The 17931-nt window shown below is 43.0% G+C and overlaps 1 protein-coding gene across 8 annotated transcripts in view; it reads right to left on the bottom strand.

Moving 5' to 3' along the window:
- LOC106566024 (neuron navigator 1) overlaps window positions 1-17931 on the bottom strand; it is a 108843-nt gene that overhangs the window by 21561 nt on the left and 69351 nt on the right. For 3 of the 8 annotated variants that reach the window (XM_082959436.1, XM_082959440.1, XM_082959442.1), the window contains 11 exons: window positions 12950-13742; window positions 12115-12576; window positions 11859-11909; window positions 11579-11739; window positions 10623-10811; window positions 9335-9387; window positions 8139-8162; window positions 7596-7673; window positions 3015-3104; window positions 1962-2073; window positions 328-446 (listed from right to left, as the gene is read on the bottom strand). In XM_082959436.1, coding sequence (XP_082815562.1) covers window positions 328-446; window positions 1962-2073; window positions 3015-3104; window positions 7596-7673; window positions 8139-8162; window positions 9335-9387; window positions 10623-10811; window positions 11579-11739; window positions 11859-11909; window positions 12115-12576; window positions 12950-13742 — 2132 coding nt within the window. The remainder of the gene's footprint in view (window positions 1-327; window positions 447-1961; window positions 2074-3014; window positions 3105-7595; window positions 7674-8138; window positions 8163-9334; window positions 9388-10622; window positions 10812-11578; window positions 11740-11858; window positions 11910-12114; window positions 12577-12949; window positions 13743-17931) is intronic. The other 5 variants (XM_082959438.1, XM_082959439.1, XM_014133825.3 and 2 more) reach the window with 5 other exon arrangements.

Here is a 17931-nt window from a genome sequence, read left to right as displayed (position 1 = left end):
AGATTAGAAATTAGACATATTCCAAATATCTTAACATGTATGACTCATCAGCGTACGGAGGGAGGGTGGGACGGAGGGAGGGAGGACTTGCAGCTCTCACAACATGTACTACGACCTGAATAAAATACATAGAGAGAGAGAAAGAGAGACAGAGACACAGAGAGACAGAGAAACTCCAGACCATTTCTGGTACTCAGACTGAATTCGGCAAGACAGTACCACCGCCCTGGCCCCAGTGAGTGGGTTCTCTCATAGAACCAGGATCTCAATTAGAATCCTAATTCTAATGATATATTCTATTTAGAGCAAGCGGTTCTGTGCTCTCACCCAGCTCTTCTTCTTCTTCTTGGCCTCCTGCTCCTTCAGACTGCCCACGCTGGAGTGGCTGGTGATGCTGTTCAGGCTGGAGATGCTCTCGGACGAGTTCTGCCTCTTCATCTGAAGCTCTGGAGAAACAAGAGGAGCTAGTGAGAAGAACTGTTCTGGACAGAGGAGAGGGGATTGTGAGAAGAACTGTTCTGGAGAGAGGAGAGGAGCTAGTGAGAACTGTTCTGGAGAAAGGAGATGAGCTAGTGAGAAGAGCTGTTCTGGAGAGAGGAGAGGAGCTAGTGAGAAGAACTGTTCTGGAGAGAGGAGAGGAGCTAGTGAGAAGAACTGTTCTGGAGAGAGGAGAGGAGCTAGTGAGAAGAACTGTTCTGGAGAGAGGAGAGGAGCTAGTGAGAAGAACTGTTCTGGAGAGAGGAGAGGATCTAGTGAAAATAAGTGTTCTGGACAGAGGAGAGGAGATTGTGAGAAGAACTGTTCTGGAGATAGGAGAGGAGCTAGGGAGAAGTTCTGAAGAGAGGAGAGGAGCTAGTGAGAATAACTGTTCTGGAGAGAGGAGAGGAGCTAGAGAGAAGAACTGTTCTGGAGACAGGAGATGAGCTGTTGAGAAGAACTGTTCTGGAGAGAGGAGAGGAGCTAGAGAGAAGAACTGTTCTGGAGACAGGAGATGAGCTGTTGAGAAGAACTGTTCTGGAGAGAGGAGAGGAGCTAGTGAGAAGAACTGTTCTGGAGCGAGGAGAGGAGCTAGAGAGAAGAACTGTTCTGGAGAGAGGAGAGGAGCTAGAGAGAATAACTCTTGTGGAGAGAGGAGCTAGTGAGAAGTTCTGGAGAGAGGAGAGGAGCTAGTGAGAAGAACTGTTCTGGAGAGAGAATAACTGTTCTGGAGAGAGGAGAGGATCTAGTGAGAAGAACTGTTCAGGAGAGAGGACAGTAGCAAGTGAGAAGAACTGTTCTGGAGAGAGGATAGGAGCTAGAGAGAATAGCTGTTGTGGAGAGAGGAGCTAGTGAGGAGGGTGAATAAGGGTTGGGCGGTCTCCAGGTTTTCACATCTTCATACCATCCTTTTCTCTTCCCGGGATTTACGGTATTACGGTCTTGGTAGACAAGGGGGCGCTAAAAACGCAACAAAAAGCCTACTGGGCATCTATTACCAGAATACTAACAAAATTATCACAATTCATTTCCATAGAGGCTTCTGGCTAAATATGCTAACGAGCTCAAACTAAAATAAATTAATTGCAAAGACAGGCAATCTAGCTCATTAAGTTATACAAGTATAGGTAGTAGCTACAGAATATAATTTAATGGTGAGTTTGGACATTTACATGCGAAATGTAATCGAAAGACATTGTGCAGATGAACAACGTGTTGATGCTAGCAAATCATATGACCAGTTGTCAAAACTCAACTCCGCCTCGTTATAAGAGAACGGAGTTGAGCACTCCTCAGCTACGGGAATATTTTTGATGGTATTTTGACAATAGTTTTGACGGTATTGAAAAACCATCCCGTGAATATTTACTGGTGAAGGTAGAGAAGAGAGAGAACAAAATGGTTCTGGAGACAGAAGAGGAGAGAGAAGGTATTTGGGGAGTGATTATGGTAAAAGAACTTTAGATCCTTTGTTGGCTCTCTACCTTTAGGAGGGATGTCAGGGTTGCTGAGGGCCACATGGATGATATCTTGGGCCTCTGTGTTCTTTGTCTTCAGGATCTCTATGGTCTCCTTCAGATCAGTCAGCTCAGAGTCCTACGGGGAAACAGGATCAATACATAAACACACTGACAAAATGTTAGTTGTCCCTGGGAACTTTCTCAAAATTACCATATTTTCCAGAAATCCTGGTTGGAAGATTCCCGGAATCAGAAGGGATTAAGCAGGAATCTGTGAATTCTCCAAACCTCAATAGAACAGCGCTGATAGATGAATCCTTATCAAATCAACATTTATTTGTTGTGTACACAGATTAGCAGATGTTAAAGCAGGTGCATCGAAATGCTCATGTTTCAAGTTCCAGCAGCGCAGTGTCTATAATCCCCCCCCAAAAGAAGAAGAAAATAATGAATATCTGAACGAGCAATATCAGATGGGGATTGACTATGGAATTTCTATGGTGTCTCGGAGGTCCTGAAGGATTTGAAGGATCGTGTTGAGTGGCTTGTGAAAACACAACCTTAGCACCATGTCAACCTTTGACTAGATTTCATTTCCTGTCAGGAGGACCAACGGCAGCAGTGCTGAGTCTCTGTCCTCTGCTCTCTAACAGGATGACACAGCAGTTAGATGGTGCCTGGGGGGGTCTGGTGGATGAGGCTCAGGGGTTGTTGTGGTACGTTAGACTGTCAACGCACATTGATGAGATCAGACTGTCTACACTCTAGGCTCACTTTGCTCTCAGATTTTCATTGAACAAAAGTCAATTGGTTCATTTGTTTGAAAAACTATAGGTTAATATGAATTCCCCAAACCCATTTTTTTTAATGAAATTCTCACAACCAGAAGATACTGAATGTTTTCTACATCTAATTATAGTAAACTAGAAAAGTTATGAATGATAAACATTTATTTTACATTGATTGGAAATAGCTGGATAGTAAATGAATAGAACAAAAGTCAGCTCCACTGAAGTTTCTGAAAGTAAACAAAGTAGAAGGATGTAAGAGACCGTAGCATAATGCAGCTGCATTTACCGGTACCTTCTGCTCCTGGCTGACCGACAGGGTCTGTAGACGTGACGTCATCAGTTGCAGGCTCTGCTCGAACGCTGCTACCAAATTAGCCTTCAAAGAGAGAGAGAGAAAAAGAGAAGGGGTGGGGTAAAGAGAGAAGTGGTAGAGAGAGAGAGAGAGAGAGAGAGAACACAGAGATGAGTCACTGCACCACAGGCATACTACACATCAAGCAAATGGCTTTCTCCAGGAGGAGTGGGAGGGGTGAAGGTGTGGACAGCTGTGGAAGTTGAGGAAGATGAAAGAAATGGAGGAGAGGAGGGGGGAGGGCGAGTGAGGGGTGACTGGAGTATAGCACTGGGGCACAGGCCTCTCCAACCTTGTGTACAGTAGCATGGGAGACCTTTCTGAATGGTGGCAGAAAGCCTAGCGGTTAAGAGCATTGGGCCAGTAACTGAAAGGTTGCTTGTTGGAATCCCTGAGCTGACTAGGTTAAAAATCTGTTGGTGTGCCCTTAAACAAGGCACTTAACCCTAATTGCTCCTGTAAATCGCTCTGGATGAGAGCGTCTGCTTAGTGACTAAAATGAACTCGCATAGTGGTGTGTGTGGCTGTAATTTAATATGGTAACAATATCTACAGCCAGATGTTTTCACTTATATGGTATTTGTAGATACAGTGGCTTCAGAAAGTACTCATACACACTGACTTATTCCTCATTTTGTTGTGTTACAGCCTGAAATCAAAATTGATTAAATTGATATATTTTCTAACCCATCTGCACACAATACCCCATAATAACAAAGTGAAAACACATTATTAGAATTTTTTGCAAATTAAGTACAGAAATATCTAATTTAAATAAGTATTCACACCCCTGAGTCAATACATGTTAGAATCACCTTTGGCAGCGATTACAGCTCTGAGTATTCCTGGTAAGTTTCTAAGAGCCTTCCACACCCGGACTTTACAATATTTGCTCATTATTGTTTTTTAAAGCTTGAAGCTCTGTCAAGTTGGTTGTTGATCATTGCTGGACAGCCATTTTCAAGTCTTGCCATAGATTTTTAAGACAATGTAAGTCAAAACTGTAACTACACCACTCAGGAACATTCAATGTCATCTTGGTAAGCAACTCCAGTATATATTTGGCCTTTTGTTTTAGGTTATTGTCCTGCTGAAAGGTGAATTTATCTCCCAGTGTGTGTTGGAAAGCAGAGTGAACCAGGTTTTCGTCTAGGATTTTGCCTGTGCTTAACTATATTCCGTTTATTTTTATCCTTAAAAATTATCTAGTTCTTGCCAATGAAAAGCATACCCATAACATGATGCAGCCACCACCATGCTTGAAAATATGAAGAGTGGTACTCAGTGACGTGTTGTGTTGGATTTGCCCCAAACATTTTATATTCAGGACATACATTTCATTTCTTTGCCACATTTTTATTTTATTTTTATTTTAGTGCCTTATTGCAAACAGGATACATGTTTCAGAATATTTGAATTCTGTACAAGCTACCTTCGTTTCACTCTGTCATTTAGGTTAGTACTGTGGAGTACCTACAATGTTGTTGATTCATCCTCAGTTTTCTCCTATCACAGCCATTAAACTCTGTTTTAAATGGGCCTCATGGTGAAATCCCAAAGCAGTTTCCTTCGTCTCCGGCAACTGAGTTAAGAAGTATGCCTGTATCTTTCTAGTAACTGGGTGTATTAATACACCATCCAAAGTGCAATTAATAACTTCAACATGCTCAAAGGGATATTCAATGTCTTCTTTTTTTTATGCTATTATAGACATGCTTCAAGGTAGGTGTCAAGATCAAAGAGTCATGTGACAGCGAAGAACGGAGGACGGATCTGGAAGCAACAGACATTCCAACAAACCTGTCCTAGCTGCTACACCCAGCATCCAGAGGTGTGGGTCAGCGGCCAGCAGGCAGGGGGCAGCAGAGATTCCAGAACCAGCAGTCAATACAGCCAACAGTGGAGGAGAGAGGGACAGTGGCATTAGGCCGGAGTCACACTATTTGCACACATTCACACGCACACACAACCTAGACACACACAGACACAGACATTGGGCCAGAGGGCTATTCAATATCAATTATTACAAATTACAGTAATAATCAACTACAGTTAAGAGGAATATCATACAATTTAACACATGATAAAGACAACAACACAGTGGGTAAGGGCTGAAGCAAAAAATATTCAAATAATATGATACTATATTTTTTTATTAGTTGTTTCTAAATACTGTGTATTAATGTATTATTACTGAACCAAGGTCTGTGTTCATCTCACACTCAATCACACAGTATCAGTGACACACTCAGGTCAGAGGGTTGGAGCATGTTAAAGGGTATTGCCAATGGACAGTGTTAGTACTGTAATGGACTTTGACTTGCTAAAACAACATGCAACACATAGTAATCAAGTGCATTTCCTGAAAATAAAGTTTTGGTTTTAGACTGGTATCTCCACAGCTTTGAGGAAATGGTCTCTTTCAACAAATACAGTGCATGATGGCAGAATTTCACTCACTCTCTTAAATGAAGCATCAGATAGCAGGAGTGTCATGCGGAGGTAAAGAGAGGTGAGGAGAGGGGCGGGGAGAAGGGTGATGGGGGTAAGGGGCGGATGGGGTGTGGAGTTGGAGTACAGAAAGAGTAGAAGAGGTGGTGTCAGTACAGCTTGATAATGTGGTGGGGGTGCAGCGTTGCTAATTTACCCCCCTGTGGTGCCTAGGGTTCATAAATCTCAACCACCATCGCTGTGTTACTCACTCCCTAGGTATGGGTACGGAGCGGGGGCCAGAGCCAGCCTCTAGTAGGGTTCATCATGGCTGGCAAGGGCCAAAGCCAAATTTAACCACCATCACGTTCAGCTATGACTGGGCCAAGGAGGGCAGGAATAGCCCCTCCAGGAGAGGTTATGGTTACCTACCTGAACAGTGACTACAACTATGGCCAGGGGATTTGTCCTGGTAAGGTCACATGGCCAGGGAAAACTCTTGACCCAAACTCTAACTAACCAATATACAACTATAGAATTATTAACATTATCATTGAGGAGATTTTGGTCAGCGAGTTAGATTGCGTTCTATGCTTTCAACACTGGGCAATAAAGTCACAGATAGATTTATGCCTCTATCATAGCAAGCACCATTTCTGATCTCACCCTCTACGGCATGTTTTCCTATCGTAGCTCAACATCAGTGTAATTAACGCCTGACGATCCAGGCACTCTAAATAGCTTCATAATATCTTTATCAATATATCAGAATTTTTCAGACATGGTTTTTGTGTTGGCTTGTGTGGCAAAAACCCCATCATCACCTCTCATGTTTCACAAGTAATAATGTCTGGTACCCGGAGACAGCTTCCATCCATCATACTGTATGTCCCAACACAGACATTTAGAAATGTGTTTGTTATGGATGCTGCTACCGTAGTATGGGACAAGTTGTGAGGCTGCTGTTGACGGAGACGCTCACAATCAATCCTAATAGAATAATGGTAGAACATCATGCAATCATGGTAGAACAAAGGTGTGTCATAGGCACATAATGAATGAGGTGAAAATGACAGACAGCCAGAGAGAAATCCAAACCCAGTCTAATAGAAATGAATAGCACTAGAGTCATAATCCAGATTTGATTTATGCAAGAAAATAAAGGCATGTGATATATCAGAAATGGTGTAATATAATTATTGTCAACCTAAAATATAGTCATATAATTATACAGTTTAAATGTGTTTTTACACATTTTCTGTATAAATAGGCTCTTAAATATATGTAAACAGACCATAAATGTTCAACATTTTGTTTTCTTGGAAAGAAGTGAGTGTTATTATATAATACAATATCAGTACTTGTTGCATTTACAACTTGTCTATTTTTTTATTTAACCTTTATTTAATAACGCAAGTCAGTTAAGAACAAATTCTTATTTTCAATGATGGCCTAGGAACAGTGTGTTAACTGCCTTGTTCACGGGCAGAACGACAGACTTTTACCTTGTCAGCTAGGTGATTCAATCTAGCGACCTTTCAGTTACTGGCCAAACGCTCTAACCACTAGGCTACCTGCCGCCCCAGTCCTAAGTCTAAGTCCTATCATTAACTGATTTCCATCAGTGTATGGCTGTGGACTGACGGCATTGTTTGAATGGAATGTTGGCATATTGGCAGTTAATTTGAAAAATGTATGGAATTATTCCTCTAAAACTGGCTGCCTAGCTAGCTAACAAACATACAATGCAGATACATTCAAATTCATGACTTTAGAGGATATCTTATCACAGCACTGGCAAACCATGGTTGACCAACTCCCTGACCAAAATGGCTGCCCTTAATCCCATCCTAAGAAGGTTCATGTCCATTCCAGCCAGACCGGTTGCTGCTTTAGCCAACTCCATTGTCATTTAGCCAACAATAAAAGAATAGCATACAGTACCATAGTTTTGATTTGGCCAGACTTAGACTACATAACAATGCAACTTGCGCCTAGCAACTCAAGACTAGATAACGGCAGAAACAAATATGGCCACCATATAGAGGCTCAGAGGTTGAAATGTGAGAAGCATGTTCTACATACGTTGGCAGACAGCTGGGTAGTCAGGTTGGCCACTTTTTCCTGGGAGTTCTCCAGCTCGCGTCTCAGCTTGCGGATTTGCTGTGAAGAAAATGACAACAACAAGGTCCTTTAGACAGGCAGTGCAGTAAAACATATAATTTAACATAACTCCATACTGTGCTTTTCTCCACATCTCAAAGCGCCTTACACTGTATGGTGATATATGGCATTGGGTATTGGCTAGGTAAGGTGCATGACACAAAGTAAGCTTATACTTTTTTTAAATTAAAATAAAGCTTTATGGATGGGAGAGAATGAGATTATAAAGTAGGAAACTTGATGAAAAACAATAGACACATGGTTGCTGTACAGCAATATCACTGCATGTGGAGTTACTCTGAACATGCCAAATAAATCAATTAAAGACACTGGAAAACCACAATGTTTCAGATCCTGAAGCACCGCTGAATGGATGGACGTGAACAGTACGGATGGACGAAAGCGAATGAGATGATATTTGGAAGATGAAGACAAGGCGAGAGTGGAACAGCGGAACAGCCTTACCTCTCCTTGTATCCGCTCCTCGGTCTTAGAGAGCATAGTAGGACGGAAAGAAGAAACAACAAGAAAGAGAGAGAGAGTGACCTTGGGAGAGTGAACTTGGGAGAGTGAACTTGGGAGAGTGAACTTGGGGGCAGTGGATGATACGGTTGGTTGAGGTAGTTTCACAGTAGCTCTGTAAGTTGAAGACACTATCCTGGGTTTACAGAGGGTAGGGGGTTCAGACTGCATCTTATAGGAGTTCAGCAGGGTAAAATAGCAGGGTTCCCCAAATTCGGCCTGCGGGAATTATTATAATTTTTTTAATACTTTTTGTTGTTGGACATGAAAGACCATAAAATCACCAGGAAATCAGGTTAAAGTGATTTTAATTTAGGAAATGTGTTCCCAAGTATTCCTACGCATAAATAGATAGGCATATGTGATCGTATCCCAATGTAATCAAGGTTTGAAATAATTCAGTTTTTCTATAAAACGATATCTGTTTGAGTGTCTTGCGGTCAATTTGCAGTATACAAATTATTTTAAACTATGTTCCGCCCTCCGGACCATCCATTCAAGGAAAAATTGGCCCGTGGCTGAATGTAATTGGGGACCCCTGGCCTATATTGGGGACCCCTATGCTATAATGGGGACCCCTGGCCTCTATTGGGGACCCTTGGCTTATATTGGGGACCCGTGGCCTATATTAGGGATCCCTGGCCTATATTGGGGACCCCTGGCTTATATTGGGGACCCCTGGCCTATAGGAATTATATAACGACACCAATTGTGAAATGTTATCTGGCATGTGTTTGTGTATCAGTAGCAGTCAAACCCCTTTATATAAACATATACTGTATATAATGTAAACATAATGGTAAAGACCTGGGTAAACAATACAGTAATCTATAAACCATGGACAAAGTTGGAAAAGGAGAGTAAAGCCCATGTTTTGAGGTAAAACGTCGTCGTCGACAGCTCTGGAACTCATCAATGACATTTGGCACAACATCTCACCTCACTTCAGGCATGTTTTCAATCCAAGAGAGAAACCCTACATGGCTGTATTTCTACAGTTGGCAGGCCAGGCCTATATCACACACAGTCATGTCATTGTGAAGGGACCAACTGTTATAATCGTGAAAGTATATCCTGTGGGCACACAACAGCTGAGCCCAACAACTATTTCTGGATTATTTAATAATTATAGTACTCACCGAGGAATAGTTGGATGAAGTGTTTGATGCCAAGGAGAGAACAGAGCCATGGACTGAAATGGGTAGAGAAAAAAAACACAGAGAGAGACAGAGAGAGCAAAAACATTCAACATGGTTTAATACTGACATATGCCATATCCAGACTTCACAGAATATGCTACAATGTGATTAATCTATCGTATTCAGATTTGTAAAAAATACTTTATAGCTAGTAAACCTGCTACTGTGAGTGTAGATATACAACAAGGTATGAATTACAGTTGACCTATGGCAGTATATAAGTACTTCATAGAAAACAACATAAACATAACCCAAAAGTGACAATGTTGAAGAAGAGATGAATGATTTTAGAGGAGTGACAGAGACATACTGGGTCACCTCATTACACCTTTACATAACACAGATCTAACATGGAGGCACTCTCTCTTTCTCTCGCTTCCTCTCTCTCTGTGTATTGAGAACACAGCCTCAAGGAGACCATTAGAGGGTTATCTAGGCTGGGGGCCTGCAACATCACGGGAATGTGTTCCACAGGGTTGGAATAGGATCAGTTTCACCTTTAGTCTATTCAGGGAGTGAATAAATAGACATTTCAAGTCATGAAAACTCAACACAGTCACTCAAATGGAAATGGTGAAGGTGCATAAAGATGGCGGTCCCCATGTACCCACCACAAACGCCTCATTTTCTAAGTTCTCTGTATTGTACAGTGCTCTCCGTTACAATGTTTTTGTATGTTCATTAGCACAATATACATAATCCCAATTCAAACTTCAACACGGGCGCAATTAGAAAAAAAAAAGTAGATTGTGCTGATTTATAGGCACATTGAACCATATCGCGCGCCGTAGTTTAAAACGTCTGTGGATAGTGATCAAACGAAGACGTCATATTATCATTTCTTACATCTTTATGCACCTTCGCCATTGGAATTTCAATTAATTTCCTGAATTGAAATGGAGCTGACCTCAAACCTGGTTTCCTTATTAACGGAGGGCCGCAGTAGAAGAAGGACAAGCCAACATGGGCCAGCCATAGAAATGGAGCCATAGGGTTCAGCTTTAGAAATGGAGCCATAGGGTTCAGCTTTAGAAATGGAGCCATAGGGTCCAGCTTTAGAAATGGAGCCATAGGGTCCAGCTTTAGAAATGGAGCCATAGGGTCCAGCTTTAGAAATGGAGCCATAGGGTCCAGCTTTAGAAATGGAGCCATAGGGCTAGCCATAGAAATGGAGCCATATAGGCCAGCTTTAGAAATGGAATGATATATTTGTATACAGGTTACTTACATGTGCTAGCTGTCTCACAGTCATCCCCAGGCTCGCGGAAGGATCCAGAGCGCATCATGCTCTTGGGCCGGTCGGCCAGTGACATGGTGCTGCCCAGTGGAGAGGTGCCATACAGGTCGAAGACCATGTCGTTGGTGGGGATACTGTTGGAGCGGGTTATCCTGGGGGCACCACTTGGGATGGGGGCCACTGGGAGGGCAGGAAGGTTGGCATGGGTAAGAGGCAGACTGGCACAGAAACTGTATGAGGCACGCACGTACACTACATACTCACACACTCACACATACCTGCACTCACTCACACTCAGTCACTCACACACCGACACACACACACCGACACACACACACACCGACACACACACTCCAGAGGAGAACCTCACCCTGATGACTCAGTGTAAGGAGACACTCAGGTTCCACAAACAGTCAAAGTGATAGACAGTATGTATATAAATACATAGCATTGCTTTACTCAGAGGGTCTTTTATATCTCCTGCTTATTCACACTTCATCAGTACACATATAAGAGATCATCACATTTTACTGACACAGCCAAATCTTAACTATAAAATATATATTTAACTATGTAACTTGATTAGTTCTGAATAAGATTAAAACCATTTCTGAACTGTAAAGTCAACAGGGTGTTAATGTACTTCAGTGGATACACATTTACTGTATTCACAGGTTCATTCTAAAGGAGCATTTTGTGTTTCTAGAATTCAACACGACCAACATCACACGGACTGGTTTATACTCAAAGTAAATGCATCCGCTGCTGCCGGGCTGTTACTGCTGCTTTCAACCTGTGCCTTAAACCTTTCAAATGTATCTGTGTTGAAATACAGACCAGCAGGACGATTAGTCTGAATGAGAGTCTAGAGTTACACAGAGTTTTCCAGTCAGCCTTCAGAGCCGCAGGGCTGTGGATGGATAAAGGTGCGGTAGACTGAGACTCACCCACGTTAGTGAGGACAGCCTTGCCAGAAGAGAGGTGGGGCATGTGGGTGGGCGATGGCAGCTGAGGGGGGCTCTCGCTCTCCATCAGGCTCACTGCGGTGTGAGAGTGACGCCTCTCCTTCCCCTCCGACTGATCCTCTGACAGACCAGAGCTGTAGCGACTGGAGCAGGGCATGGAGAAAAAAGCAACAATTAAACATGTGCCTCGGACGAGAAAAATATACTACATCATTTGTACATTGGATACAGCAAATGTGTCATAAAATAATGAAAAACTTACTTGACATACCCTAATCCTTTCTTGGGTAAGGTGTTCCTGTCTGTTTGCAAACTTGTAGAGAAAGAACAAGACAACAATCATTAGCTTTTCTGCTATCAAACAATCATCTTGTTATTAGTAATATCTCAGATGCATTAGAAAGATGGCAACAGTTTGATCATAGTATGTTCCTACAAACAGATACTGACTGGTGAAGTACAGGGTTCCGAAACCTATTCCACCCCATCATCAGGGTCTTGCTCCTGTCTAGACCCACCTTTCTGGGAGATTAGGGGAGGTCCTGCTCCCAGCACCCCAGGTCCCTGTGCTCCTCGTCTCCTCCCTGTCCCTGTCTCTGTAGCTGTCCCTGTCCCTGTCTCTGGACTCTGCCCGGATATATCCTCCAGTGGGAGGAACACTCATGGTGAGGGGAAGTGACTCCATGCTGCGGTGCAGGCCAGACAGTTTGGGGTAGAGCAGCGGAGAGCCGCCCATGGACAGGGTCTGGCTGGGGTAGCAGCTGGGGGAGTCGAGGTGCAGAATGGGGGCTGGGCTGGGGGTGAGGCCCCGGGGGATGGTGCTGCGTGGCCCGGACCCAGCCAGGTCCTGGAGCTTGGAGTAGGGGGGCACTTTAGGAGGGAGGTCCTGAATGGTCACGCACGAGTCCAGGCTGTTGGAGTTGACCTTGTCCAGGTGTGCCAGGCTGGGAGGCCGACCTAGAGATTTGCAGCTCAGCATCCTATGAATTAGACATGAGACACAGAAAGTCAGATCCAGCACCATCCAGAACCGGGAAGGCTCCAGAGACCCTGCTTTTCTGGACTTGTTCTCAGGCCTGGCATGAAAAAGTCATGAAAACACGGCACGCAAAATGACAGTGACTTGTTTTCTTGCTGTGTTGTTCTCTTATGTCTATAAAGCGGATTGAGTAGTTAAAAACATTACACAGTAACTCTTCCTAACATATCTTAGAACATTCAGCTGGGTCGACACTAACATTGTAATATATGTAGCTGGTTCTATAAACCCCATACAACCGCAAAAGGAACACTGTAACTAAAAATTGCACAGTTGTAATGTACTGTAGGAATGTATCTGGATGGTGATTTTACCTCTGAGTGGTGGGTGATGAGAGCTCGGGATATTTGCTGCTGCTGGCCCTACACAGCCCATGCAGTTTGGTGCTAGGCTCCCCAGTGGAATCACCCTGACAGTCTGCCATCTTCAGGGAGCAACATAGGGAGTCCATATCAGACGCCACTGCCTTGGCCTTAGCCCTCTCCTTCTCCTTCTCCCTGTCTGTCTGGTTGACAGGGCCTGTGCTCCCTCCTCGACTGGCCCCCTTAGTGCTTCCACTGCCAGGCTCTTTCCCCCTGGGGCCGGGGCAGGCCATGGAGACAGGCTTCAGGCTGAGCAGGCCGGGGTCCATGCTGCTGCTGGCGGGCCGGGCCGACCCAGGGCGGCCAATCAGGCTGAGGGTGCTGGACTTGGCGGGGCGTGGCAGGCTGCGGTACTGGAGGCTGTTACGGGCGCTGGGCCCCAGGAAGCCCCCCTCCTCACTGCCGGTGGCGTCAAAGCTATTCTTACGTCCCCCTCTTCCTCCTCCTCCAACTCCCAGAGGCTTCACAGGGATGCCAGAAGACTTGGGCATCTTGCCCACGGTGGCAGAGCCACTAGAGATGGTACTGCCCCCTGCTGTCATAACGGTGGCGGTGCTGGTGGTCGGGAGCCTCTTGTAGCCGAATGAGGCCCCGGCGGAGGGCTTGACCAGGCCAGATGGGGGCTTGCGGAGTTCCCGGTGCTGCGGAAGATGATCCCTCCCGGCGTCAGAACGAGATCGCTGCAGACCAGCAGCCTTCACAGACATCTTTGTCTTGTCCACCGCCCTGTGGTCACTCTTTGGTGCTGCAGAGAGAGAGAGATAAATATCTTCATTCTTTTGGAAGTTTTGTGAATGTAACATTTAATGTAAAAAAAAAAGTTTTATTTCAATTTTGTTTATTATCTACTTCACTTGCATTGGCAATGTTAACATATGTTTCCCATGCCAATAAAGCCCTTAAATTGAATTGAGAGAGATTAGATTCAATCATACCATTATCATTAGTCATGATTAGTCAGCTACCAGCTGTAATCGGGTGGCAGGTAGCCTAGTGGTTAGAAGTTTGGACTAGTAACCAAAAGGTTGCAAGATTGAATCCCTGAGCTGGGAAGGTATAAATCTGTTGTTCTGCCCCTGAACAAGGCAGATAACCCACTGTTCCTAGGCTGTCATTGAAAATAAGAATTTGTTCTAAACTGACTTGCATGGATAAATAAAAATTATGAGGGGAGCTGAAAGTGAACCGTTGCATATAGATCAAGAGTGAAAGAAAGCATCAGTCAACTGGCTGGATGTGGATGACATCATCATGACTAATGTTGGACAACCAGAACTGTGCTAAATGGCTACTTGGTCACATGAAAGCAGCTGTATTTTAAAAGAAACATGTGTATTTACTTAGAGATGGATTATGTTCCCTAGATGAAGACGACTTGTCACCAACATACAGTCACAAACATCTCAGAGGTACTGCAGATGGGCAAATACTTTGGTGACTGACAAAATTAGGGAAAGGCTTAGTTTTTATTAATCGCACCCTATAACTCGTGCATTCATATTAATCTGGCAACTTGACATGGACAAGTCACAAAAATGTTTTTCAGACACATTTATAAATGCATGCATTATTGGGGGGGTTTATTAAGTTAACATATGAAATTGTTTTAAGATGGCCATACCATGGATCAGTTTAGGACCCCTGTAGGTATACATTTGTTTTATTTAATTTGGTCTTTATTACTATAGCCCATAGAAACACATTGAATAACAAACACATTCATAAATAGCAAAACAGACTGTACATTTTTTTTATATGAAAATCATAAGGAATTAGGTTTTGAGGTGTCTGTCCTATATTTAGACACTATATTTTTTAGACACATATTTAACCCCTTTTTTGTTGTTACAACACTACCTTCATACTCCCATTCGCTTTTTAAACTGGTCCCGGGTTTCCTTCAGATGAGTCCCATGACCTTTGTGAGGGTTGTAAAGCAGAATATCCCCTTTCCATAGTGGGATCATAATAGTTTGTAGCCCAAACGGTTCGGTACCTGCAGACAGAAGTTGGCACAATTGCTGAACCGACTTCCCACCGTGATCGTGTGGGTCTCATCTTTCCATAGAGTGGTCATTTTAGTTTGTAGGCCAAACTGTTCGGTTTGGCCTACAAACGCTACAGACATTTTCATCAGAAGGCTGATTTTCTGGATGTCTCATGGTCTGACAAACATCACTGTAGCCCGGCCACCTTCCATCGCAGATGCGGAAGGCGATATCGGCGGATGCGGTGGATTGAGACGCTGCCCATGGAAAATGATTTCTCTAGCTTAAACTGACAGATTTCGATGGGGATTTTTTTCAATTATGTTACTTAGATTGACGAACGGGCGCGTCAATAGACTCTTAAGGAATAACACAGGCGCTATAAAGTAACAGTGCATGTCACTCAGTCAGGGAAAAAAGGTGAAGGTTAGTTAAGAAAGCAAAAGCAAAGACCAGTAAAATAGCTGCCAGTCTTTCCCATGTGCAATAGCCTCAATTGGACACCGTCAATGGAATTCAAGATACAATCAGACATGTAAAGCAGCATAACTGATTGGGGAAAGTAAAAAGAAAATAGTGACTGTTTGGGAATATCACAAGACTGCATTTTTAGCCCAGAGAATGATGCCAAAAAACATAGTGCCTCCTAATCAGCCACTTTAATCAGACGAATAAGTGGTCGAAGGCATTTCAATAAATTGCATCAGTCAGGAAATTGAACTGCAGTTTGATTGTTTCCTCTATTGTTCAATCATAATTAGATTGCGAGGAATTAAATAACCCCTAAACACAACATTATTGCTGTGATCAGATGGATGAGTCACTACACATCATTGTAATCCGCTGCATTTCATTACTAGCAAACAATAGATCCATAGAACTGGCGTTAGGCTGAATAAAAGGTAATGCACTACATTGCACACCAGTGGAGGCTGCTGAGGGGAAGATGGCTCATAATAATGGCTGAAATGGAGTGAATGGAATGGTATCGAATGTGTGTGATACCATTCCATTCACTCAATTCCAGCCATTGTACTCCATTCCAGCCATTATAAGGAGCCATCCTCCCCTCAGCAGCCTCCACTGCTGCACACTCTTGCTACTACGTCTTAGTCTGAAAAATATATTTTTTTTTACTTGAACTATGAAGCAGAGAAAAATATGATAAAAAAAAAACAGTTAATTAAGAAACAAGTCACACACCCGCCATTTGAAATGCCATAGTGCACTTTGCACTGTTGGAAAGGCAACCTTTTGTTGCTGTTGAAATGTCGTTTTCCTACTAATACTGCCCATAAAGGTTAATGAGGTATCCGTAGTCCTCAAACTCAGGTATGGAGCGAAAATATGTTCAAATTCATTATCATTAGATTTTCACCTTTATTTAACCAGGTAGGCCAGTTGAGAACAAGTTCTCATTTACAACTGCGACCTGACCAAGATAAAGCAAAGCAGTGCGACAAAAACAACAACACAGAGTTACACATAAACACACGTACAGTCAATAACACAATAGAAAAAAATCTATGTACAGTGTGTGCAAATGTAGTAAGATTAGGGAGGTAAGGCAATAAATAGGCCATAGAGGCGAAATAATTACAATTTAGCATTAACACTGGAGTGATAGATGTGCAGATGATGATGTGCAAGTAGAGATACTAGGGTGCAAAAGAGCAAGAAGATAAATAACAATATGGGGATGAGGTAGTTGGGTGGGCTATTTACAGATTGGCTGTGTACAGGTACAGTGATCGGTAAGCTGCTCTGACAGCTGGTGCTTAAAGTTAGAGAGGGAGATATAAGACAAAGAATGCTTCACAGACATTTTTTTACAGTGAGTTTGTCTTTGATAAGAAGCATGGGAAGATTAACCAAGAGAGAAACCCAAAGATATTATCCTTGTTCTGCATGGAATACACTGGCATTTCTTCTCAGTGTTCCTGTACAGTACTAGGCCTTCCAATCAAACTCTGGCACAGACTTTCAACATTTCATTTGATATCAAGCAGATATCCGCTGGCTGTGGCTACTCTCCATGTGGAATCCATTTAGGGGAGGTTATGGACGACAAAGATATCTTGCAAAACAAGTTAACAATCATGTTTCCTCCCCTGAAGATGTCACGCCATTCATACTTCTACTTTAACACAAACACACTCTTTATGAATGCAAACAATAAAAACCATTTCCTGTATAGCAGTCACTTGGAATAATGATTTCATATTAAATCATCAAATTGCTAAGTTACTCCCAACTCAACAGGACTGGACCAACAACAATGTGTATAGTGTAGAGAGAGAGAGAGAGAGAGACGTGGTCCCTGGCAGTAAGCCCCAAATTTACTAAAATAATGATTTTCCAGAGAAGATCCAGATCTCTGGGAATTAGACCAAAGTTCTCAATTGGTACAAAATATATATAGTACTGCACACACTACAATTACTTAGGTTTAAAAATAAGCTCAGCTGGGCACATTAATGAAGCAGTGAATGAACTGAGAGACAAAACACGCAGGGCATTGTACGCCATTAACAAACAAACTCAAATTGAATGTGTCATTGAACCAATTGCACTTTATGGCAGCGAGGTGTGGGGTCCACTTGCAAAACAAGATTTCAACCAATGGGACAAACACCCCATTGAAACCCTGCATGCAGAGTTCTGTAAGATTCTCCTACGTGTCCAGAGGAAAACTACAAACAATGTATGCAGGGCAGAGTTAGGGCAATATCCACTAATAAACTGCAAAAAGAGAAATAAAGTTTTAGAAACATCTAAAATACAGTGACCCCCTCTCATATCATTACCAATCCCTGCAATACCAAGAGCTGAGCAAAAACTAGAGTCCCCTCATCCAGCTGGTCCTAGGGCTGAGTTCACAAACCTGTTCTACTAACACACTGAAGCCTCAGGAACAAAACATCCAATCAATCAGATCAAAACAAA

Source organism: Salmo salar, chromosome 12 (genome assembly GCF_965601325.2).
Source record: "Salmo salar chromosome 12, fSalSal1, whole genome shotgun sequence".
Lineage (NCBI taxonomy): Eukaryota > Metazoa > Chordata > Actinopteri > Salmoniformes > Salmonidae > Salmo > Salmo salar.
Note: the sequence above shows the minus strand (reverse complement) of the source record. Positions and strands in the feature narration are given on the sequence as shown.